Source organism: Mustela putorius, unplaced genomic scaffold (assembly GCF_011764305.1).
Source record: "Mustela putorius furo isolate JIRA1106 unplaced genomic scaffold, ASM1176430v1.1 tig00003845_pilon_pilon_pilon, whole genome shotgun sequence".
In the NCBI taxonomy this organism is placed as follows: Eukaryota; Metazoa; Chordata; class Mammalia; order Carnivora; family Mustelidae; genus Mustela; species Mustela putorius.
The window spans coordinates 19,386,102-19,411,566 of record NW_025421998.1 but is presented as its reverse complement, the minus strand read 5'-3'; the positions used below and the strand labels follow the sequence as shown (position 1 = coordinate 19,411,566).

General features: G+C 41.2%; 2 protein-coding genes across 16 annotated transcripts in view; one reads left to right on the top strand and one right to left on the bottom strand.

The window, feature by feature from the left end:
* Nucleotides 1-19,684, top strand: part of KMT2E (lysine methyltransferase 2E (inactive)) — a 91,312-nt gene extending 71,628 nt beyond the window's left edge. For 4 of the 5 annotated variants that reach the window (XM_004739570.3, XM_013060332.2, XM_013060338.2 and 1 more), the window contains 12 exons: nt 8,109-8,273; nt 8,783-9,091; nt 11,473-11,727; nt 11,888-12,032; nt 12,490-12,740; nt 13,124-13,180; nt 13,329-13,892; nt 14,885-15,174; nt 16,004-16,092; nt 16,196-16,321; nt 16,479-16,576; nt 17,412-19,684. In XM_004739570.3, coding sequence (XP_004739627.2) covers nt 8,109-8,273; nt 8,783-9,091; nt 11,473-11,727; nt 11,888-12,032; nt 12,490-12,740; nt 13,124-13,180; nt 13,329-13,892; nt 14,885-15,174; nt 16,004-16,092; nt 16,196-16,321; nt 16,479-16,576; nt 17,412-18,923 — 3,861 coding nt within the window. In that variant the 3' untranslated portion in view covers nt 18,924-19,684. The remainder of the gene's footprint in view (nt 1-8,108; nt 8,274-8,782; nt 9,092-11,472; nt 11,728-11,887; nt 12,033-12,489; nt 12,741-13,123; nt 13,181-13,328; nt 13,893-14,884; nt 15,175-16,003; nt 16,093-16,195; nt 16,322-16,478; nt 16,577-17,411) is intronic. The other variant, XM_013060341.2, reaches the window with a different exon arrangement.
* A 1,170-nt stretch (nt 19,685-20,854) lies between these two features.
* The window catches only part of SRPK2 (SRSF protein kinase 2), a 250,181-nt gene continuing 245,570 nt past the window's right edge, over nt 20,855-25,465 (bottom strand). For all 11 annotated transcript variants that reach the window (XM_004739566.3, XM_045089679.1, XM_045089680.1 and 8 more), the window contains one exon: nt 20,855-23,712. In XM_004739566.3, coding sequence (XP_004739623.2) covers nt 23,528-23,712 — 185 coding nt within the window. In that variant the 3' untranslated portion in view covers nt 20,855-23,527. The remainder of the gene's footprint in view (nt 23,713-25,465) is intronic.

Below are 25,465 nucleotides of genomic sequence, written 5' to 3'. Positions count from 1 at the left end.
TGGATGGTCATTCCTGTATCATTTCCTTGTTGACATTCGGGAATTATGAGAGCAATGCAGAACTGTTTCACAGCCTTTGGATTTCAGAGGCACTGCTCTGAGGGTGTGATAGGGTGATATTAGAGATCAGAGACACAAAAAAACAGCTCTGTAGGAGAAAGTACTGAAGGAATACCAGAAGGAGTCACCATGAACCCTTTTCAACATTTGATTTTATCTGAATTATCGATACCTACCCAAATCACCTGTGGCCCTCTCTCGACTAGATTTAAGTATTGGCCCATTCATTCTGCAGTAGCCACAACAGTGTATTTGCACTAACCTGCAAAACCAATTTGGAGTATCACTGGTTTTTGGATGAGGCATGTGTCTGGTAGAAGGAACCTCTTTCGCAGGTGACTTTAAGGGCTATAACAGCCACTTGGAAAAAATCACAAAATTTAAAAAAAGAAAAAGGTTTAATGCCCTTAAAATAGTTTTACTCAGATTGCATTTTTTATAAAAGTTTTTGTGACTGTGGGGCTACTTTAAAATTACGTCTCTCTTTTAATGCTGAGAAAATCCATGAACTTAAGAACATCCTCATTTTCAGAACCCAGAAGAAAATAGAAATACCCTTTTGCTGATGGAACTTTGGACAGATAAAAATGCTTAGTTGGCCCATTTTTGGTCCTGATTTTACCTGTTTGAATGCTATGTTAATACAGGCAAATGCTTCGAATTCCATGTCCATTTTGGGCATATTCATTTTAATGTCTGCCCAGTCTAAGGTTGCTTGTGTGCAGCTAGGTATTTTTCATACAAGTAAAATGTGGAAAACTTGAAAAGTATCAGTGTTCAGAATTTGTCTGGTATTTTGAAGGGCTGTGAAACAAATACTTAAAAATCTTTGTTCCTTGACCTGTAGTTCTCAAAATCATTGCAGTGTTACGATTTCTAATGGTATATTTGCTTTGATATCTCAGTTAAGAATTTTTAGATATACCCATATAAGCAGAATGCAAAAGCATGCATCCTAGGATTCTTAAGCCAGTTTGGCAGGGTCTCCCCACCCCTGCCAACATATTAGTATTTGTGAGGAACAAAATACTTGGTTTTAAAACTTAATATTAGCCGTTAGTGTCTGCCTTTTATATTGGTTAGGTTAACATTAGTAGTTGGAAAGATTAAGGACAGCTCGTGAGAACCTTAGGTTAAACTGATTGAAATCTCCTTCTGTGAGAGGACAGACTTTAAATCACTGTGGATATAATAGGAGATTCTAGTTGTCTTGTATATTTATGAGATTGGGATATAAAAGGAGTTAGTCATACTCTCTGTAACGTCCAAATTCAAATATACTTTAGCCCATCCTTTCGTAGTATAGCTTGAACTGTATGAAACTGTTGATTCGACAGTCTTTACCTACATAAATGGCACTTGTTCTTTAGGATTTTACTTATTTGACAGAGACAGTGGGAGAGGAAACACAAGCAGGAGGAGTGGGAGAGGGAGAAGCGGGCTTCCCACAGATCAGAGCCTCACATGTGGATGGATCCCAGGACGCTGGGATCATGACCTGAGCTGAAGACAGACCCTTAATGACTGAGCCACCTGGGCGTCCCTAAATGGCAATTTCTTGAACAACCTAATATTTAACATTGTGTTCAGTCTCCCAAAAATTGCACCAGTGGATGTATTATTTTGTTGCTTGCTTGTTCTTTTTGGTGAAGTTGGGAGATAAGACTGTGTCTCTGCCTTCAGGGGCATTTACAGAAACAATTATAGTACAACAGATGTGGTAATGGAAATATAAATCTGATAACCTTGAGCTGTGGTTGGGTTGGGGGCTGCTCAGAGACCATTCATGAAGTAGTGTTTATGATGGACCTTCGCTGTAGGGTTGGAACAAGTACAGATTAGCGTGTAGCTAAACTGTATGGCACTGAGTGGAGAAATAGCCCATAGAGAAAATAGCCTGGAAGGGGTTGTATCATACTCGGCTGGGATTATAGAGGGTGTTTTTGGGGGGAGCAGGGAGGTAAGCGTTGGTAGCAGATCCCATGAAATGTTGATTGATAGAAATTCCATGGAAGACTATTCAAATTATTGTATGACTAGATACAAAGCTTTTATTAACATTTTCCTTTCCCCTCCATTTTTCCCCCTTTAAAAAGTTGTCACCTACCTACAAAAGCAAATTTGTGCCTAAATGGTATAAGAACTGAATAGATGGTTATTGACATTTCCTTTTAGCCGGTAAGAAATACTTCTGCGGCAGTGGGTTGGAAATTGACTTTGGAGAATCTTACAGTCAGCCCAGTTAAGCTACAGAAGTTGAAATAGGGTAGGGAATCACCTGATTCCAAAACCAGGGCACTACTGAGTGGACACCCCCAGGTACACTGTAGTTGGTATGGTGAGGGGTAAAGAGTGTACAGCAGGGGGTTAGATATTGGGAAGTGCATTACATTTTGTTGAACTAACAAGTGATCAGTCGAAACATAAAGCTTTTTAAAGATTTAAATAAAAAAGGTGGCTTGCCACTCCAGATTTATAATGGCATGAGAAGAACTTCCTCAAGTATCTTCTGATCGATGTTTTCAAAATAATTTTTCGTGGCATTGTGTTAAGACTGTACCTTGGGGATATATAGTCTTGGTAATATTTGATGGTATATTTTAGTCAGATTGCTTACACTGGAATCCAGGGAAGGTGGTTCAGGAGGCCATCACAGTTTGGAGGATAGAGATTTAAGGAATGGGCATGTGGGTGGCTCAGTCTGTTAAGTGTCTGCTGTTGGCTCTGGTCATGATCTCAGGGTCCTGGAATCGAGTTCTGAGTCAGGCTCCCTGCTCAGCAGGGAGTCTGCTTCTCCCACTTCCTCTGCCCCTCCCATTTGTGCTTGCTTTCTTGCTCGCCTGTTCTCAAATAAATGAAAAATAAAATCTTTTAAAAAAGAATTTTTAGAGGTGCCTGGATCGCTCAGTGGATTAAGTCTCTGCCTTCAGCTCAGGTCATGATCTCAGGGTCCTGGGATCGAGCCCCTCATTGGGCTCTCTGCTTCCCGCCCCCCCCCCCGCCTGCCTCTGCCTACTTGTGATCTCTCTGTGAAATAAATGGATAAAATCTTTTTTAAAAAATTGTAATTTTGTTAAATGGTATAGCCCCAGCTTCTAGGGGGAAGAAAAAACTGCCTGGCTTTATTAAAAAGTCCGTGGTCAGTAAATGAACCTACTAAATATTTGTGGCAGCCATTCAAGTAGAGATATGGGTAAGCCCATAAGTGTGAATTTACCGAAGCTTCCTTATAGGCCAGAAAGTGTCCTGGAAGCCTTGTCAGTATGCAGAAATCTCCATCATTTTCTTATGCCTCATCCATCACACCAGAAATTATTCCACAGAACTCAACATTTTCGGGGGGAGGGCAGAAGAGCTCTGCAGCCAGTTGAGTTTAGTAAACAGTGCTTCAGTTTCCCAACTTCGAGTTTCCCAGTATACACACATTGTGTTTAAAAGCTTGAGAAACTCTGTTTGTGAAACCATTTCATAAACCCTTGCAACTTGTTTGTGGTGATACCTTTGATAGCCTACAGATTTTTATTCGATGGTACAGGCATCCTAGGGGAAAAGACTAGAAAGAATCCTGTTCCTAATGTTTCTAGGAAGTAACTTGACTTAGAAGAGCACTTTAGAAGATGAGGAAGAAATTTTGATAGTAAGATATCAGGATTAACCTTGGCCAGAAAGTCATCTGATGATATGTGAAATATATCACCCATCTGATCAACTTTCTCTCCTTATGACATGATTAAGTTTATGTCGGTTACTAATTTTAATTTTCTTAGGTCCTCATTTTCTCTTCAGAGTGTTTAGGAATTGTGTTCTGAGTGATTACTGACATTAGGCTACTGAATAGCAAAAAGGGAACCCATGTATTTTTATCGGTATTCTGTTTAAACGAACTGAGGATCTTCAGCTTCACCTGCCTTGTAATAAACTCAGGATTCCCAAAGTCTTGCTAAAATACTTCATTCTGTGCTTTCACATAACAGTGACATATGCTCTCTGTAGTATATACACACTCCTTACTCATTTAACAAAATTGTGAGTGTTTGCTGTTTGCTAAGAACCACTGAAGGTACTGGGTGAAAAAGGCAGCCAGGTTCTGGAGAAAATTTCCTGGAGATGGCATGCATGGATATAAGAAACAGATCTCAAAGAGGAAGCAGTACCGTGAGAATAAACTGAGTCATCATGTGGTAGAGAAGAAATGGGGATATTATTTTGGAATTATTCTGTTGGTAATCAGTAATCTTAACCATTTTTTAGAAGATTAGTAAATCACTCTCTCTTGTTCAAGAGGATAAGCCAAGTTATTTGAGTGAGGAATCTCTTACTTTATTTCAAGGCTGTGGGTAGGGTAATTTGGCAGGCTGACCCTGCTGATTCCCTTTCCTAAAAGGCAAGTTTTTTCTTTTGAGAACCACTTTCTGCCCATTAGCACAGTAAAAAAAAAACAAAACTGTGAGTCCCAAGAGGTCTTCATTTTGTTTCCTTCTCAGTTCTCTCTCCTATGAGGTGCGTTGCCCTTGTGCCCATGCTGTGGGGCACCCACAATGCATCAGCTTGTTTTTACTCAGTAAAAAAGTGCCAGTTATCTCTAATTATTAGGATGAATTATAAGTTTACTCAGTGGAATTTCTTTTTTCAGTTGCCATATTATATAAAACTTTAATATGTGTTCTTTATTACGTGCCCTTGAACTATATGGACCTCACCGTTTATTGAAAGGAGGCTTAGAAGATCTTCATAATCTCTTCCAAGTATATCAAGTTATATGGTTTCAAGACAGATTTGTCCTCCATTGTGTTTGTATATGGAAGCACGAAATTGGAATAAAAATACTCATAATATCAACTCAAGTGATAAAATTCTGGAAGGGGATGTTAAGCAGACTTTCTTCTGCTTGCAGGAATTACAGTACTCTAGATTTGCTCTGTAAGACCATAAACTAAGGTACATGTCATAAAAGCAATGTTGATATCATCAGGGAGCCTTCATAGATTAGCACCCAGTACTCCAGCATTAACAGTATGTCAAATGCTAATGTAGTATTCCTGAAAGTCAAACCTAATTCTAACTCTCTATCAGGTCTGTGATTACTCAGCTCACAGATAGCTGATTCTGAGGTCGGGTCATGGGCTTGGAATAGAGTGTCATGGTTACAGAACATGCAGGTCTTAGCACTAAGCCATATTTGAACAGTATCAAGCACAGATGTTGGGGTCTGCTGGGGTTAATTAGGATTCCTGATATCTCTAATCCCCTGCACAAACTGTAGCTACCCCAGGCTATATGTAAAACTAGTTATTTTTCCATTAGGTCTGTAAAATAGACAAGTTTTCAATCATTAAATAGATACTGTGTATCTGATTATGTACTCAGTGGGAACAAATGCTGAATGACATATGAAACTTGGAATTTAAAATGAAAGTAGACCGGTGTGCCTATGGTTTTTTTCATGTAGAAAATCAAAGGCGTGCTTACATTCCCAACACTTGTGTTTTTTAAAGATGAGATTGTATTAAAAGTAATATCATGTCCTTAGTGCTTTCAGCTGACAGTTGTAGTAGACATGGGAAGAGTTAACGCTTTATTTTGCTTTATGTAGTATTGGTGGTGGTTAACTGGAAAGAGTAAATTAGGAGCCAGAAAACTTGAATAATCCTCATGGCTCTGCCTTTGAACAAGTCATATAATGCACAGGGGCTTTGGTTTCTTCAGCAGCACAGGACTAGTTCTAAAAGATTGAGTCATCCCTAAAATATTTTCTTTTAACTGTCAGCTAATTGTATTGTTTACACGGAGTTCAGTATTTTTATTATTTCATGAGAAACAGCATGCACGTGTGTGCAAGCTGTGGGGCGGGGACGGCGGGAAAGGAAGGAGGGAACCTTAAGCAGGCTCCGGGCTCCGGGCTCGGCGCAGAACCTAAAGCAGGGCTGGATCTCATGACACCCAGATCATGACATGGGCCAAAATCAAGAGTCAGATGCTTAACCGACGGTGCCACCCAAGGCACCGTGGCAGTTCGGTTTTTCATTGAATGAATTTGGTCTTTATTTCAAATAATTTTATCTTTGACCCTCACTCTAACCATGTAAAACAAGTGAATATTAACTATGTCAGATTTTTGTCATAAATTCATACTTATCTTAAATGCTAGTGATTTTTTATACATAAACTGATTCTTGCTAAGTTTATTTCTTCTGGAAAAATGTACTTTTTGTCAGATATATTTTAAAATTTTTCAAGAGAGAAAATAACCACAGTAGTTAACCCTTTCTCCCTCTTCACCCCCCTCCCCTGTTCAACAGGTGAAGCAGTTAGGAAAATAATTTTTTAATTACTCTGGATTTCTACATTTAGGATTTTAGAAAAGCCCTCATACAGAGATAGGGTTTTTTTTTTTTTAAAAGAGCTATAAGATGAAAGGGGTTTGAGTAAATTTCCAGTTCCGGTGAAAAGACCACTTTTGTCTGTGCTGTTGATTTTAGTGCCAGTTAACCCATCCCACAGCAGGTACATACGTATGTATGTGCCCACAAACAAGCAGCCTTGCCTCTGTGGACCGGCTTCCTTGCCTGTAGTACAAAGTGAGGATGATGGGTTTTGTAAGAGTGGCAAATTTGCAGGACGGCAATTTGTTGTGACTAACTAGAAGCTCAGCAGTATTGTCAGAGGAGTCTGCTGACAGACTGTTTCTGTCCCCATATTGAGTGTAAAAAAAATGAAGAAAAGGGGATACCCATGTGGCTCAGTCAGTTAAGCGGCTGGCACTTGATTTCTGCTCAGGTCATGATATCCTGGTTCTGGGATTGAGCCCCACTTTGGGCTCCACGCTCAGCAGGGGAATCCTCTTGTGAATTCACTCTCTCTTCTCCCTCATCTCCTCCCCTTCTCATGCACATGCTCTATCTGTAAATCTTCTTAAAAACATGAATGAAAAAAATACAGTAAGCAGTAGTTTCCCCAGTGTGTGGGTATCTTAATGCTTAAACCTCTGCTGATAATGACTGGGACTAAAGCTCCAGTGTGGAGAAGACCATGCAGGCCGAGCTTAAGATCCCAACCCTTCTTCCCCCATCACTGACAGAAAAGGAGGAAAGCCAAATGGCTCGGAGACTCAGTAGCTGGTTCTCTTCATGTGGAGAACTGGACAGTCCCATGGAAGTGCTTCCTGTTTCTGGTTGAAAGCTGAAGCACTTGCCAGGCCCACGAGGCCAAGGCTCTGGGTCTTGCTTTTAATATTTTCTCTCTAAAGAGTACTGAAGGTCAAAGGAACTATTGCTGTTCTTCAGTCCCTGCCTTAAACTGTCAGTAGAAGACAGAGGGTAGAAGGATGCGTTGTAGGAACTCTGACAGGGGGCAAGAAAGCTCAAGTACAAATAATCACTCACAATTCGGGAATGCCATTTTCCAAGTGGTATTGGCAAGCTGCACAGATATTTCCCAACTGAATTCAATAACAGTTCAGTGAAGTGTAATTATTACTATCCACATTTGGTTAAGAGGCTCAGAAAGGTTAGTAACTAGGGTGGTTAAGTTGACTAGAGCCACAAAGATAGTGACTAGTACAGTCATAATTTGAACGCAGGACTTCACCCTGTAATACCCTGCCATGTATTAATAATGTATTCATTCCCTCAGTTTCTGTGAATGTGATCTTTTTAACATTCATTAACGTGGAAACTTTGAATCTTATTTTTAAAAGGGCTAACTTTCCTTTTATTCAGAAGGATTTTCAGTTTGGAGTAAAGCAAGGTAGATTTTTTGCCCCCCCCCCCCATTTTTTGGTTTTGCTTTATACTTATCTTTGACAATCATCCAACCAGTATCCCTTTTATGAAATGTATTTGCAGTGACAGGGCTTCCTGAGATGTTTCCGACTCTGAAGGATCTCAAATGAATGTGTCTCCCTTCCCCCCACCGCCCCAAGCTATCATCAGTAGAAATGTTTTGCTAACATCATCATAGAATTTATTTCTTAAATTTACAAGAACAGTTGGACTTTTGAATTTTACTTCAGTGCAGTGACATTTATTATGCCAATTTAAATTTTTTAGACAAGAGAAGAAAGGAAAATGGAAGCAATTCTGCAAGCTTTTGCCAGACTTGAAAAACGAGAGAAAAGAAGAGAACAAGCTTTGGAAAGGATCAGCACAGCCAAAACTGAAGTTAAAAGTGAATGTAAAGATGCACAGATTGTCAGCGATGCTGAAGTTATTCAGGTATCGTTATTCAGGTTTAGTTTTGTTTTCGTACTTAAGCACTTTCGGAGAAAATTGTCTCACCGATTTAGTTGCATCTGTAAAGAATTTTTAACGTGTTAGTAGCATTTTTCAAATTCTGAGAATTTAGACCTGAGATACGAGGTTCCCTTTGCTTTGTTTTATTTTTATTTTTTAAAGATTTTATTTATTTATTTGACAGAGAACACAAGTAGCAGAGAGGCAGGCAGAGAGAGAAGCAGGCTCTGCACTGAGCAGAGAGCCCGATGCAGGGCTCGATCCCAGGGTCCTGGGATCATGACCTGAGCCGAAGGCAGAGGCTTAACCCACTGTGCCACCCAGGCACCCCTATTTGCTTTGTTTTAGACTAAAAAAAGGTTATATTAATTTATCAGAATTCATCAACTTCAGGAAATTAGCTTCTGAAGTTGATTAATGCTTTTAGATTTCAACTTGTTACTAATGTAAATGTTGTGTGCAAAGTTCCACTCTGTTGTATTTTGAATTAGGAACAAGCAAAAGAAGAAACTGCTAGCAAGCCAACCCCTGCCAAAGTGAATAGAACTAAACAGAGAAAAAGTTTTTCTCGGAGTCGGACTCACATTGGACAACAGCGTCGGAGACACAGGACTGTCAGCATGTGCTCAGATATCCAGCCATCTTCTCCGGATATAGAAGTCACTTCACAACAGAACGATATTGAAAATACTGTACTTGCAATAGAACCAGAAACTGAAACTGCACTAGCAGAACTAATTACCGAAACTGAAGTCCCAGCACTTACTAAATGTCCCGCGAAGTACCCTAAAACTAAGAAGGTAGGGCTCTCAGGAGCAGGGAAACTCTTCTCAGGAGAGTTATCTATGACGTTAAATATATCTGTGTTTTTAAGATTTAGTCTGTTAAGGAATAGAACAGAACAAGAGGCATAGTTTTTACACTTAATAGTTTTTAGACTAGAATGAAAATCACAAAACAGTAAAATCAGTTAATAAAAATGTTTGCACTGTTGTTACAAACAGAGTTAAAATGGTCAGTATATCAAGACTTCCTTTTGGAAATTACAAATCACAATGTAATGATTTTAATCATTTATCAAAATTCCTTTTTTTGCCTATCCTATGTACTAAATTTATACTTCGCAGAAACAAATGGTTTTACATATGTTATCTTTTTATTTTTTTACTTCCTACAGTTTTCACAATATAGGGAGATTGTAAGAATTAAATGTGAAGAAATTCCTGATTGCCATAAAGGGTAGTTTTCAAGTTTATTCATCTTTGAAAAACTGTTAAGACTTAATAAAGCAATTACAAGAAATTATTCACTGAGCTAAACCAGCCTGAATTTCACAGCTCAGAAATAACAGAGCATCCTTACGAAGCACCCCCAACCCCCAGTAGAATATAGTACAGTGGAGCACAGATAGCAAAGTGGTAATCCTTGGGCTCCTTTAGGGGGAAGGGGTTAGATCATAACTGGATTCTTCTTGTACACAAAAGGTTTTGAAACTTTATCTTGTTCTTACCAGATTCAGCACAGTTTGTAGGTACTGTGAAACCAAAAGTATGTTCAGTAAACATCTGGGATGAACCTGGGAGTATATTTTAATGGCGAGTCAGAGGGTTAGTTAGAGACTTAAGATCTAAACACAGTTCTAACTGGAAGGCTGTACTCTTCCTCACTGCCCCATGGATTTTGAACAAGCCAGCCATCATTTGCCTTAACGAGGAGCAGTTTAAATGTATGTTAATTTGATAACTGTCAAATGAGCAGTTATTTTTGCCTACTTTGAAAGGACAAAAAAACAGTTGCATCTTTTCTTTGTAACTTAAGATTAGTGAAAAAAACTCAGGTTTTAAAAGAGAAGCTACTTTCTCGACTACAGATACAACATAATTCTGCCTTTTAGTTTTAAATGGCTTAGTTATGGTGGTGTTATCAATTTATTTCAATTCCTGGTCAGAGATGGAGACTTTACTCCCATCTGATTCTCTAAAAGAGCCTCCTGTGCCACAGGTTTTGTTGATGGTATTCCATTCTTTTAAATATACTGTTCAAACATGAAAGTATCATGATTTCCCCTAATGTGAAGGCTTCATTCAGTGTAAGAAGACATAGTATCTACTCTGCCAGATACTGTGCTACTTGAAGAGCTTTATAAATATTTAGCTCTTTCAATCCCCAAAATAATCCTGTTTGTAGAGCTAGTTTCTGTTATGACCTTTCTTTTACAGATAAAGACTGAGATGTAGAGAAGTCACGGTGTGAGTGGCAAAGCCAGGATTCCTACCCAGGCAGCCTGGCTGCAGACCCCATGAGCTTTCTCTTTGTCTGGGATATGCAGTTGTACATACACTGGGGCGGGGAGGCGGGGTGGGGAGAGGACAAAAAGATGCTAGAATGTTTTAATGATTATCACTGGAAGACAGTGCCGGTAGATTATTTTTTTCACTGTGTGTGTATCTATGTGTGAGAATGCATATATTACTTCAAGTACTTTTTTTTTTTTTAGAACAAATTAGAGTAAAAATAACAAGAATATCATTTGATTACCAGATAGAAAAATATGAATGCCCACACAGCAAACAAAATGTGCTTGTGCTGACAGATGTAATCCTTATTTCTGTGCCCATTATAATTGCTTTATTAAATAACTGTAACCAGCCTACAAAAAAAAAAGTGAGTAGTAGGATCCAGGTATATTCATAACAAGTAAAGTCTAAATTACATACGCTATAAATAAACAGAATTAATATAAAAGGGCTATGTAAATTTTAAAGCAGGGTTTTTAATGCTGACACTTTTTTTTTTTTTTTTTTTTAATGTATATGCATTGATCTCATCATTGGAGATTCTGATAGGCAGCCAGGGTACAAAAACACTGCATAAAACCAGATTCTTCTTACACAATGGTAACAGAAGCAATAACAAACCTAAATTTAATGTTTGTGTTTATAAGATAGTACTGAAGTCTCTTAGACCTTGCTGTTTTACAAAAGGTACCATATGTTTTCTTCCTGGAAGAGTACTGTTGTATACAAAATCTTACAAGTAAGGGAAGTTAATCAAAGAAATGTAATGATTACCCAGTGTATCATTTTGGATAATATATCAATTTCAAATTTAGTATCAGAATGTTCAGTAGGACGATCTGTGCAATTATATATAGAGTGATCCAACTTTTTCTTTTCTCTAGCACTTGGTCAATGAATGGTTAAGTGAGAAGAATGAGAAGACAGGAAAACCTTCAGACAGCCTTTCAGAAAGGCCTCTGCGCATAACTACAGATCCTGAGGTGTTAGCTACCCAGCTCAATTCCTTACCAGGCCTGGCCTACAGTCCGCATGTGTACTCTACTCCTAAGCACTATATTCGATTTACTTCACCATTCCTTTCAGAAAAAAGGAGAAGAAAAGAACCTACTGAAAACATTTCAGGCTCATGCAAGAAGGTAAACCATTCTTTGGATATAAAAATCTAGGAATAGCTAAGTGCCAGTCTCCTTCCTTACTACCATCCCTGTTGGTGAAGTGCTTTTAGAATCAGCTCTACATTTATAGGCTGTGTGAAGAGCTACAAACTGATTCCTATTCATTTGTTATGTATTTCAGCGATGGTTGAAACAAGCCTTAGAAGAGGAAAACTCAGCAGTTTTACATAGATTTAATTCACCCTGTCAAGAAAGATCCAGAAGTCCTACAGTCAATGGTGAAAGTAAAAGTCCACTACTACTAAATGATAGCTGTTCCCTTCCAGGTAGAATTTCTTTTCAGTGTTGTTTTAGTTTGAAGAATGTGGTAGGATGTATACAGCTTGTATAACAGACACATTCTAGTTGTTACATGCTTTATGAAAGAAGCATTTTGTTATTTTTTTCAGTCCTCTAACCTTTTGTTTGAAGATAAACATGAAAATCTTAAATTTGCAGTACCCTATATATTGGGCTTATGGTTGAATTTTTGGGCTGCTTCTCAGATCGAAAACAACTCTCCTGTAGGCACTTTGGCAAGACAATTCATGCTATAGTAGTAAAATTAACTCATGGGGGTGGGGAGAGCTTGTTTCATGTTAGTAGTATCTTTGAAAACCCTGAAATTTAGTTTGGGGGTGAAATTCATAATTACTATTGTTGATGTTTTGACCTTGCCCAGAATACAGAATGTAGCAAATACCTACCAGCAGTATAATGTCTTAATTACTATTTCACCAACAGATCTAACTACACCACTAAAAAAACGAAGACTTTATCAGTTGCTAGATTCTGCTTACTCTGAAACCTCCACACCTACTCCTTCACCGTATGCTACACCGACTCACACAGATATTACTCCCACGGACCCATCATTTGCCACTCCTCCACGGGTAAAATCAGATGATGAAGCCTGCAGAAATGGTTATAAGCCCATATATTCACCAGTTACCCCAGTAACTCCTGGCACACCAGGAAATACCATGCACTTTGAGGTGAGAAATTTAAATGGGGAAAAGACAACCTATGGGGATGGTACTTAACAGCTCCCACCACCCCCAAACTACTGTGCTTTGAGTAGGAAGAAAACATTTTTAAGAAACCAAGAGAGTAAATTTGGAATGTGCATTGATGTGAATTTAAACATCTACATTTTTATTAAAATGAGCATAACTTGGATCTTACTGATACTTGGTGTCAGACTGAACGGCTCTATGTGTGTGTGTATCAAACTGACCTTAAGGCAGAGATTTTACAGGGGGCATGGAAATAGAAAGAAGTTTAAAACCAAAGTCTGTGTAATAGTTTGTTTGGATTTCTATGAATATCATGGATTTATAGATGTTAATTTTCAGTTCTACTTATTTATTTTATACAGAATATTTCTTCCCCAGAAAGTTCTCCAGAAATTAAGAGACGCACTTATAATCAAGAGGTAAGGAGTTATTCAGAAAGAGTATTTAAATTGGTGACATTTTCGTATTACCATTATTTTGCTTAAATTATTGGGAGATCTTAAAATAGTAAACAGTCTCAAGATGTGGTTATTTGTGTAATTTTTTTTGTTTTAACTCCTTAAACAGGGATATGACCGATCTTCTACCATGTTAACATTGGGGCCTTTTAGACATTCTAATTTAACTGACCTTGGTCTGCAAGAAATAAAGACTATCGGTTATACCAGCCCTCGCAGTAGGACTGAAGTCAACAGGCAGTGCCCTGGAGAAAAGGAATCTGTGTCCGACCTTCAACTGGGACTCGAGGCAATCGAGCAGACTGCCTTACACAAAACCATGGAACCACCTACACATGACAGGACTGATCCTAACAGCCAGCTGGAATCTGCTCACTCTGGACGGGGCACAGTGTATTCTTCCTGGGTAAAGAGTCCTGACAGAACAGGAGTTAACTTCTCAGTAAACTCTAACTTGAGGGACCTGACGCCCTCACATCAGTTGGAGGTTGGAGGAGGCTTCCGAATAAGTGAGTCAAAATGCCTGATGCAGGATGATACTAGAGGCATATTTATGGAAACACCTGTGTTTTGTACTTCAGAAGATGGGCTTGTTTCTGGTTTCGGACGGACTGTTAATGACAATTTGATCGACGGAAGTTGCACACCCCAGAATCCACCACAAAAGAAAAAGGTTACAAATTTAACGATTTTAGTCCTTTTAATAGTGTCTTTTTCATACTACTTCTGAGGGTTATTAGCAGTTATGTGTTATGTAAGGCATTCCTACTCCAGGTATTCCAAGTTAAATTTGTGTTATGTATACTTTCAAACCTTTTGTAAATGCTCAATTAGAAAATGCAGAGAAGTAGAACATTCTAGTGATGTGGAAAATGCTTACAAGCAGTTTGAGAAATCGAAACCCCAAGATAACCACTTCCTAGCCAAATAAAGAGAGTTAAATAATACTTGTGTTCTTAATATCCTTATTTTATGTAGAACAGGCAGCCTTGTATTGGAGAAATGCTTCTTTATTCATCCATAATATCTATAGTATTTAGGCTGTGGATATGAGTATTTTGAAAAGTGTTCTGTAAATAATTGTAAGTTCCCTGACTTACCACCATTCTTTGGTTGGCAGCAGACATACTGAGACAATTAGAATGCCTTACTTCAGAGAAATGGAATGAACTACGACACTTATTTTATTTGTTAATGGGCTTATTGCTTTGCAAGTCAAAGAATTTTAGTGATGTGTGCTTTTAATTTTTGTAACAGAGTCCAGTTGGCAACTTTGTGGGAAGCAATGTAGTATAGTGGAGAGAGCACGGGCTTTCAAGTAAGACCTAGGTTCGAATCCCGGCTCCAACACTCACCAGCTGTGTGACCTTGAGTGAGTGAGTTACTCAATTTCCTCATCTGTAAAATGGGGATGATAATATACCTATTTCATAGGGTTGTTGTGAGGATTAAATGAGATAATGTATGTAAATCATCTAAATACAATGCCTGGCATATACTAGGCATTGGTAATTGTTAATTATTCTTATTTGTTCAAAATCAAATTATTTTACATAATTTTCCCAATGTAAATATAGTAATTCTCTTTAGAAAAAAAAAATAGATCGACTCTGACATACAAAACAAGAATAAAAGATTTGCTTTTCCTTCACTTTCTCGCTCAAGGTCTCTCTATTAGAGTACCGTAAAAGACAGCGGGAAGCCAGGAAGAGTGGCTCGAAGGCCGAGCACTTTCCACTGGTTAGTGTGTCACCTCATGCAAGCGGCAACTCAAGCAACAGTGGTGACGGGTGTGGCAACAGGACCGAAAGCGGGGAGCAGCTAGAAAGCACCGCTAGTCTGCCGTTACCAACACCAGCTACTACCGTTTATAGTGTGACTTCGGAAGAAACCAGCAATAACTGTCCTGTTAAGGAGGCTTCTGCCAGTGAGAAGAACGACCCGGAAGTTCAATGGTAAGCCTGTCTAAAAGAGCTCATTGCTAACTTTAGAACTCCGAGTAGTACACCTTATAATTAAAGTAGTCTCTGTTCTTTATCGTCCAGGGAGGATCTTTTCTGTAGCTGATTGTGACCGCAGCTAGATCTAGAAAGATCTGAAGTATGCTGTTCTGCAAAGCACAAGCTTTGGGTAGCGAACTCTCTTCCTGTTTGTCATCATTACCCCAGTTCTAAGGAGAGAGATGTTCGCGGTCCTAATTTTGAGCGATTTCTCCTTGCTGATAGGGCTTTAAATCCGCTCTGTATTTGCCTATGTTAAGGGTCCACTGTGCTGCCTCTTTGACAGTTTTCGGTTTTCTCATAATATCCCTCTCCAGAGAACTTTTATCGTAGTCTGTATCCTGCCTGCGATTTCCTTAGATCCCTAACCAGTTACAAAAGAAGAACCAGGTTTTAGTATTTCTTCAGTAGGAACAGCAAAAGCTGGATATGGGATGGGTCTTGGCAAAGGGCAGAAGGGCTCATTCACTTCCCTCTTGGGTCCCCTTCCCCCCAAGCGCGTCCCATTAGCCTTACAGTGCAGACACAGGCTCACCTGTAAAGGGTGTATCTGGTGCCCATGACATTCTGGGTGTGGATGCACTTCAGCTCCCCCACCTCTCTCCCACCAAGAAATTGCTTAAGACAAAGGACTGGAGTCTGGCTACTTTCAAAGCTTTACACCTGAGTATTTTCCCAGCAGAGCAAAAGCCTTGGTCTGAGAGGACATGTTGACCATCAAGGACAAAGACTAATCTAGCTGGCAGTAGCTTCCTTGAATTGAATGTATGATTTTATGTTCAAGGACTGCTTCAACCTCAGTGGAGCAAGTGAGAGAAAGGAGTTACCAGCGAGCACTACTTCTCAGTGATCACCGAAAAGATAAAGACAGTGGTAAGTGAGCTTGTTCCTTTGCCCAAAAGTGGAGCCAGCTAATCCCTGTGCACCCTCGTTCTTTGCGGTTCTAATGTTCTCTTTGGGTCTGCTTCATCTCTAGGGGGAGAGTCACCATGTGTCCCATGTTCACCGAGTCATGTTCCGTCTTCACCTTCATCTCATTCAAATCACATTCCCCAGTTGCAACCCAAGGGCCCAGTCCCTCCTTTCAGTGAACTTATGGAAGGTCAGTAAGCAGATGACCTATCGTGGTTATTGTTTTAAAAACCTTTTTGAATCATCAAGGAGAGTACCTTTCTACAGAGTTGGGCTGAATAATGTTAGTGCAAGGCAGTGCTGGTCGCGCAATGTTCCATTCACTCTAGCTTTCTTCTGCTTTACAGATCCTGACCCTGAAAATGCAGAGCCCGTGACTACAAGTGAATGTCCATCCCCAGACACCTCTCAAAACACTTGTAAAAGCCCTTCAAAAATGAGCAAGGTAATAAAATTGACCTTTGAACATGGCTGTTCAGGAAAGGCGGCGCTCACATGCACGTGGAGATCTCTCCTGCCATCCCAAGCGTCACTTTGCTATTTTGGGACACTTTGGCATCCCACGGTCTAACGTGCTCACTGCTTTTCCATCCTTTATATTTTCTCCTGGAGGTCCACCTCTGTCACCCCAGGAAATGCAGTCTTTTCATACAGTTTTGGACCACGTGGTCTGTTCTCTAAAAACAAAAGGTCAGATGACACGTGTTGAGAAGAAATGCTCTGGCCATCCTGATTCAGGAAGAGGGGCGGGTCTTATGTGGCGGCAGGAGCTGCGCAAACTAAGGACGAGGGGCGCGAGGCTGGTACTCTTTTTCCGTTTATGTGACATCATGTACACTGACGTGTCTTATACTTGGATTGTTCATGTCTGAACAACGTTAAGAGATGTTTCGGGTCAGAACAGTTGGGGTGAGCACGTTCGTTTACTCAGACCGGGTGATAGGTTGGTGCAGCAGGTTCTGTTACAGAATTGAAACTTGCTCAGTGAATTCTTTCAGAATAAGCCTCAAAAGCAGGTTGGATCATTGAGGGGAAAAAGGCAAATGGAATGTAAAGACCATTCTCTCCTTAAACTTGTCTTCCAGAAAAATTAATCCAGAGAATCTGATGGAAGCTCAGCACCAGAACTCGGTAGACTAGTGAAAAAGCTGCCCTTGCAGGATCCCACGCCTCTGTGATGGACCTCCCCAGTCCACCTCACCTGCTTCCCCTTTCTAAAGTGAACCCCCAAAGTGCCGTTCGTACCCCTGGTAACGGACGGATTTGTTTTCTCTCCACAGCCCGCGTCCCCGGGACCCGTACCTTCTGTTCAGCCGCATGGGAAAATAGCCACAAAGTCCGAGTCCCACTGGGAGGCCGCAGCTGCCGCGTCGGAGGTGGAGAACGGGGTGCACCTGAAAGCAGAGCTCCCCCAGAAGCAGCTGTTAAACAGCACCCAAGCACTTCCAAAGAACCCTCCTCCTCAGCCGCTTGCTCGAAACTCCGTTGAGCAACTTGCACAGAAGCTGCCCTCGGCGCCGGTCAAGTTGCACTGTCCTCCGTCCCCTCATGTAGAAAATCCTCCCAAGTCCTCGACACCCCACCCGCCTGTGCAGCACGGGTATCTCTCGCCAAAGCCCCCTTCCCAGCAGCTAGGTTCGCCCTACAGGCCTCATCACGCACAGTCGCCTCAAGTGGGAACACCTCAGCGAGAGCCTCAGAGAAATTTCTACCCAGCGGCACAGACCCTTCCGGCCAGTACTCCGCCGGCCCCGTCAGGAGCACTGTTCACACAGACGCCCTCAGGACAATCTTCGGCGACCTACAGTCAGTTCACCGCCCCCAGTCTGAGCAGCACGGCACCGCCCCCTCCGCCCCCACCGCCCCCTTCTTCCTCGTCTTACTATCAGAACCAGCAGCCCTCTGCCAACTTTCAGAATTATAATCAGCTTAAAGGTAGTCTTTCCCAACAGACTGTGTTTGCGTCAGGACCAAATCCAGCACTTCCGGGCGGCGGCAGCCAGCAGCCGGCTCCAGGCCACCACGTCACTCCGGGGCATTTCTTGCCTTCTCCGAACGCTCCTCTTCACCATCAAACTGCTGCTGCTGGGGTGCCCCCCCCGCCCCCCCCGCCCCCGGCCCCAGGGCCACACCTCGTGCAGCAGCCCAGCTCCCATCAGCAACACACTGTCGCTCACGTCGTAGGGCCTGTTCACGCGGTCACCCCCGGGTCCCACATTCATTCTCAGACTGCTGGACACCATTTGCCACCACCCCCTCCACCTCCTGGTCCTGCCCCTCATCACCACCCGCCACCCCATCCTTCCACGGGACTCCAAGGTCTACCAGCACAACACCAGCATGTGGTCAGTTCGGCACCCCCCCCACCCCCGCCGCCGCCACCTTCCAGTGTCTTGGCTTCCGGGCACCATACCACCTCTGCTCAAGCCTTACACCATCCACCTCCTCAAGGACCTCCACTCTTCCCTGCAAGTGCTCATCCAGCCGTACCACCGTATCCCTCCCAAGCCACACATCACACCACTCTGGGACCGGGACCCCAACACCAGCCTTCTGGAACAGGGCCACATTGTCCATTACCAGTCGCAGGTCCTCATCTCCAGCCCCAAGGACCAAACAGTATTCCAACACCTACTGCTTCAGGGTTCTGTCCTCACCCTGGCTCTGTGGCCCTGCCACATGGGGTTCAAGGACCTCAGCAGGCATCTCCCGTGCCTGGACAGATTCCAATTCACAGAGCACAGGTGCCACCAACATTTCAGAACAATTACCATGGTTCGGGGTGGCATTAAAATGGACTCCAAAAACATTTTTTAAAATGTTCTGTAAGATAAACTGTATATTTCATATGTACCTATTAAGGTACTTTTTAAAGCTTGTACATGAAACTTTGTATAAAAAAAAACAAACACCAGTGCTCTTTCACTGTATTTTTCCCATTTTTGCTTTTTAAAATTCCTTAAAAAATGTGCTGTTAAGCCAGTATTAGGTATCTTTATTTTGTAAGTGAACATTCCAGCTGTTTTTCTGGCAGTAGATTTGATGCTACATGATCTTTAAATTTTATTGTTGCAGTTAAAATTCATTTAGTGAATGTTTTCTATATTATTTTATACATATGCATTTAAGTACACAGCTAAGTAATGGCACTATGAGGATTTTCATTTTTTTCCTGTCAGCAGTTCTGTGAGTGCATCTTAGGTATAAAAAAAAAAAAATGCAATACAGATCTTTATAGTTTGGTGTGGACATGGCTCATTTTGTTCTATCGGTTATTTGCAAGCAGAATGTAATTTAATGTATAGATGATTTTTAATGTCTCCTGACAAACTGTAAATACTGCATTTCTTTTGCGTACATAATTGCTTACAGCTTTTCTCATTTGATATATAGCATTGTACATATGACAAGTCTTTGCAAAACTGTGTGATCTTTGTGAAAGTAGTACAGTATATGGCCTTTAATTTCTTTTTTATTTTAAATATACTGTCACATTGAAGCACTGGTTGGGCATTTTAATTCATGTTAATAAATCACAATTATGTCAGTTTTACCAAATTGTCCTGTACAACTTCTGAGATTGGAGTCTGTTTAAGCAAGTGTGGTGTGTTTTTTTGTTTTTGTTTTTGTTTGCTTGTTTTTAACAAGAAGTTCCCTTTCATCAGATCTAGTTTGTCAGGGGTTAGCCTTCCATTTTCTTCAGCTACACCTACCTCAGCTGGACTGTAGCAGACATCAGGAGACAGTGAGCAGTTGGGCTGTTCCTTTAACGCTCCTTCCTGTCATTTCTGCAGGAAACATCTATGCTGGGTGGAGGCGCTACCTCTAGCTGACGTCATACAAAATGAGTCCAATATCGTTAAGTATTACACGTGATCGAATTCTAGAGTGGAACTGACAACTGTTTAAAAACATGGCGTAGTTTTGCCTGACAACACAAATATCTCATTTGTACACTGCAGAACATGCATGACAGCAATGTCCTACTGATGAATCAAAACTATTTGAAAACCTTTTAAATTAAGATTTACCATCTAGCTATAGTTAAAGAGAAAGTAGTAATGGGATGTCTTAAAAATTTGTTTCGGGCGTATAAAATAAAGGAAAACGGCATCATTCTTAGAGTTCTCAAGTGAAATGAAAACAGCCTCTTAGACAGACACTTTGCTGAAATATCCAATGCTAGTTTTTGTTTTGAAAAGATTCTTTGTTTTCTACCTCTTAGGAGGATTAAGTAGAACCATAAGTAATGACACATTTTTCCAATTTTCACCTGACATAATTCCGCACAGCATTCTGTGGTTTGGAGAGAAACCTCAACAGACTAAATAAACATCATTGGGTAAGATCTGGCAGTAAGGAAAGTCATGTTTTACAGTAACTTTTAATGTCCATTTCCTTTTAAAAACCAGCTAATCATGGTACAGGAAGAAAGCTGCGTTTAGGGCTCAGTTCTAATCAGCTTCAAGTTTTAAAAGAACTTGAAGTCAACTTCACCCTTCTTGACTTGGCAAACAACACTCTACTTACGGTACTTGCTAAAGAAACACTTGTCCAAGAAATCACGGCTTCAGGTCACCCGGCCCGAGGTTTCACAGCACAAAGGTGGTTAATTAACTATCAGCACAGTGAGCGGCAGCCTTCACCTCTTTCAAAAGACTGTCCTAAGGATTTAAAACTCCTGTGATGAATCTGCCTACGACACAAATAATGATAGAGAAGCTTTTCTATGAACTGCAGAATCTCTTTTATTCTTTGACTCCTTGATGAAGGGCACATACACTCTCAAATATTGTCTCTACCAGAATTTCATTCAAGTTACAAAAACAATAATGGAAGAAAAAGTGGAATTTAAGGAATAATCTCAACTGTGAATTGAAACTGAAGTTCTCTACCCAAGGAGAAAAGCAGTTTATCGTGTTAACTAACTAAAAATGATTCAGGTACAAGAAGAGGCAAGTGAGTAAATCAATTTTCACCTGAAAAGTTTGCTTTCCTGAAGCCTCTAAACTTGCTTTTTTTGGCCTTTGAGCGGTTCTAATTTCCAGACAGCCAGCTTTTCATCTGCCACGTTCAGGATCCACTGCTTGTCCTTTTCCAGGAAGACTTGGCACAGACTAACAAGAGGAAAAGCCAGGACATTCACTGAAACCACCGAGCCGGCCTCAGTGAGCCACGCACCAGCGCCGCTCCTTCAGCGCAGTATTCTTTCTCATCAAGCCACCGAGCTTCTGCTACAAACCAGACTATACCTAATACAAATGTACATTCCTTCTAGAACTTTTTTACATTGCTGTAAGGGACAGATCTTTCCAAATTCCCAACAATCGAGTTTATTTTCTAACATGAGCCAAAACTGCATTAGATCAAGTTCATTCAAGTGTGCTACAAACCCTGACACAGATTTTTCAGAGTTAGGGAAGACATGTGCTTTGTGGTTCTCGTGAGAATGGCTCCTACGGAAACTGCAGCAACCATCTGTCGCAGAACCGGCGGGATAACCTCCAGCCTTGTCAGAACACAGCATGCGCGATGCCTACGGAAGTGGTTACGCTCTGTCTCACCGCGATAGGTGATACCATGGTAACGCCTAAAGGGATGTGTCTGTTCCCTCAAGGTGAATACAATTAAAAAGAAAATTTGCAATGCTCAAACACAATGCAGTTAGTAGGTTTCAGATGGAACATGAGTGAAAAAGAATTACTGAAATCCTAGGTAGTGCATCTGTCCTATAGCAATTCTTTTAGGTCTATATTCTACTCTTAAAAAACAATGATTTCCTGTAATAAGGCTTAAGCATGTTCTACAGCTACCTTCCCTGCAATGGGAACGTGGGTACTTATTTAGTTGGGGTTACGCTACACTAAAAGGAGAGCAAATGTTTGTTGATTCTATCGCTTCAAATATAGGCCAATGACCAAGGCAATGTCTGGAAAAAAAAAAACCAAAACACTTTAATTTTTAAGACAACTGCAAGCACCTCAAACAATGGATTATTATTACAACACTTGTTATCTTTTCACAATCTAGTTATTGCAAAGGCATATGGATAAATGTTAATGGACAAAGTCAAGAAAAACGAGGCACCTTAATGAATGTAAAATTTTTTTAAAAACCTGACATTCAATCCACTGACTTCTAAAAGAGGCTAAATACACCTCCATATATTACATTCTAAAATTGTATTGCCTACTATGGTTTGTGTCCTGGATTCTACAATATTAAGGAAATGCATCAACAAAAATCGTGTGCAACCTGCAAAGGGAAAATCGTTTTTTCAACCTCAGTGCATGGGAAGACAATGAAAAAGCTAGTGATGTCGTCACAGCCACACAGTTAACCGCCTACGGAATGAGCGCGATCCCTGCGACCTCGCAGACGCCAGGCTCGTGCCCGCTGCACTGCATACCATACCTGGGTTTTGGACAAACACAAGCAAACTTCTCCGAAAAATATATATATATACATATATATTTTGTTTTTTCTCATTCCACACACTGCACATGGTTTTGTTGTCCAATTTAATCTATGTAGAGTTTAACTTACAGTGTTTGGAGGAGGCAACACCACATGGTACCAGGCTATCACATTTTTAAAGGGAAATTGCTCTGTTTCCTTTAAAGTACTTTTTAAAATATGCAAAAATATGAATGGGAGTGCTAAAACTATAATACGTATTTTAGAATGAAAGCATGTCTTGCTTTAAAGTGCCATATAGGGAATGACATAACTCAGAGCCACTTCTTTAAAATCCGATGTAAAAGGACTGTTATGGAATGAAAAGTCTGCCCCACCCCTGGGAGCAGTTCAAGTCCGCTACATGCAACTCAGGCTACAAAGCACTCAAGACTTGGTAGCTTTTCTGAAATTTGAGTCCCCATTCCATATTTAATGGAGATTAACATTTACAGGTGCATTTACATACACTATAGTACAGGAATGATGTCCCTTTGCCGGAAGATAAAATTATACATTTCCTTGCTATTTCTTGGTTCCAACTTGATAATTTCTTAAGATTGTAAATTATATAGTACTCAGCTAAAATATTTCTTCATAAATAGTTACAAAACCTGCCAAAACACAAGGGGGAAAGTATTTTTCGTTCAAAAAAACTGACATTTGAATGTCACACGACACAAACAATGCTTCGAGACATGTTATTGTTTCCAGAAGAGAGTGGGTCAGTAAACTACTAAGCTGAAGACAAAAGACTACCCTTCCCCAGGATCACAGTGCACAAAAAGCAAAATGTCAAACAACAGTACCTCAAAGCAAAATAAAGGTCTGAGGATGAAGCCAGCTCACTTGTAATCCTGTTAAAGAATGAGAGTCACCGTTTAGGTCCAATGCACTGGAAAACATTTGCTAGCTCAGAATGCTCTATTTGTAGAATCTGCTAAGAATTCAACCAAGGATGCCGAAGGCATTCGCCAGCTGAGGCTCGTTTTTCCGGAACCATTTCTAACATGGGGATCAGGAAATCTGTAAACTGTGCAGCATCTTCGTGGGGCCAACCGTACTTTTCCACAAGGACGTCAAAGAGGCTCCAGGGCTTTAACTTGGTGATGTGCCGCAGTTCTCCTACAGGGAAGAAACAGGCAGGGTCAAGAAAGCTCCAGATGTGCATTTCCCATGGGTGGTCCAGCCAGGCGTGTGAGGAAGCAGACACCTACCTGCCCGACACTAAGCCACTAAGCCACAACGAACAAGCCAGCTTCCCCCCCAGATGGTTGTCCTTCAAGGTCTACAAGGCTGTGTCATATTTCAAGTAAGCTTGGCAAATGCAAATAAGGGGTTCATCAAACAGGGAACAGTCCACTTGAATCAGTTCCAGGTTTTTTTAAATGAGTAGAGGTGTCGAGTCCACTCGGAATGTTTTCTTTTTTTTTGAGTTTATGTATGTATATATTTTTACTCAACTCTACACCCAGTGTGGGGCTCAAACTCACGACCCCGAGATCCTTGAGAGTCACGTGGCTCCTCCGGAGCAGCGAGGGGCGCTCCCACCCAGAATGTTTTCCTTAGCAAAGAACGACAAAGGTGCTACGCTCCCACCAATGTGGGATCTCTTGCAGTCTATAAACAGACTTAGAAAAAGCTTGAAGATACACACTATATAAACCCCTTGGAGCATGACTTCTGCATGTGACCATGCAGAGAGAAGGAAGTCTCTCCCTCTAGAGCAGCGCCGTCAGAACTTTCTCTGGTGGCAGAGATGCACTTTATCTCCCTGACAGGGCAGCTGCGAGCTGGAGGTGACCACTGAGCCCTGAGACGTGGTTATCAGTGCAACTGAGGAGCTGAAGTTCCCCTTCGTTTAAATTTCACCAGCTGCTAGCGGCTACTGTAGCAAACAACCCCGCCTTAGAGGCCGACCTGAATCAAATACCATTCATTTCTACACATGTGCTCCAGCATCTGAGAGAGCAGGACATGGGATCTTGAAGTTAGACTGTGCCAATGTGCTGGCTGCACGTACAAGGCGGAGGTTGTGAGCAGCCCCCACTGACAAGCTATAGGGACTGATGATCCGGTCGATGGTCGGACAACAGCCTTTTCCAGGACAGGAATAAAAGTTGTCACAAGTCAAACTACCGAAAGGTGAGGATCCCTTTCATGACGAGTAACTCCTTTTTGTTTTTTTTTTTTAATTATTTTTTTATTTTCGGCATAACAGTATTCATCTATTTTTGCACCACACCCAGTGCTCCATGCAATCCGTGCCCTCTATAATACCCACTACCTGGTACCCCAACCCCCTACCCCTTGCCCCTTCTAACCCCTCAGATTGTTTTTCAGAGTCCATAGTCTCTCACAGTTCACCCTTTTTTTTTTTTTTTTACCAGTTAGACATCTGCAAAGGACACCCCACCCCTGCCCCTGGAGAGGCCTCAGGAGCAGCTCCCGCAGGTGAGGGAAGCCCTCCCAGCGCCCACTCCCCGCACGGGCTCAAGCCTGAGCTCCTGTCCCCTCCGCCTCCACACCCAGCTAGCACCTGAGCCACCAGGGACGCTCCTGGTGTGCATTACAAAGGTCTTCCCACCCCACACACCTGGGCCTGGCTCACCAATTTATGCATCTCAACTTAGCCCACCCCCCCCCTTCTTTCATCACAAAGATGATTAAAAGCACGTTACAGAAAATAAAAAAACACAAGCAGAAACGACTATAATTCCACCCACAAGGATCTTTCCTTTCGGCCCACATGCTCTCTCAGTGACACTCCTGGGAAATGGTATGTCTACAGAGCTGTAATCGGGCATGCACAGGATTCGGAAGAACATCCTCTGTCAGAGGATGGTGCAGAAAACACTCTGAGGACAAGGACAGAGGA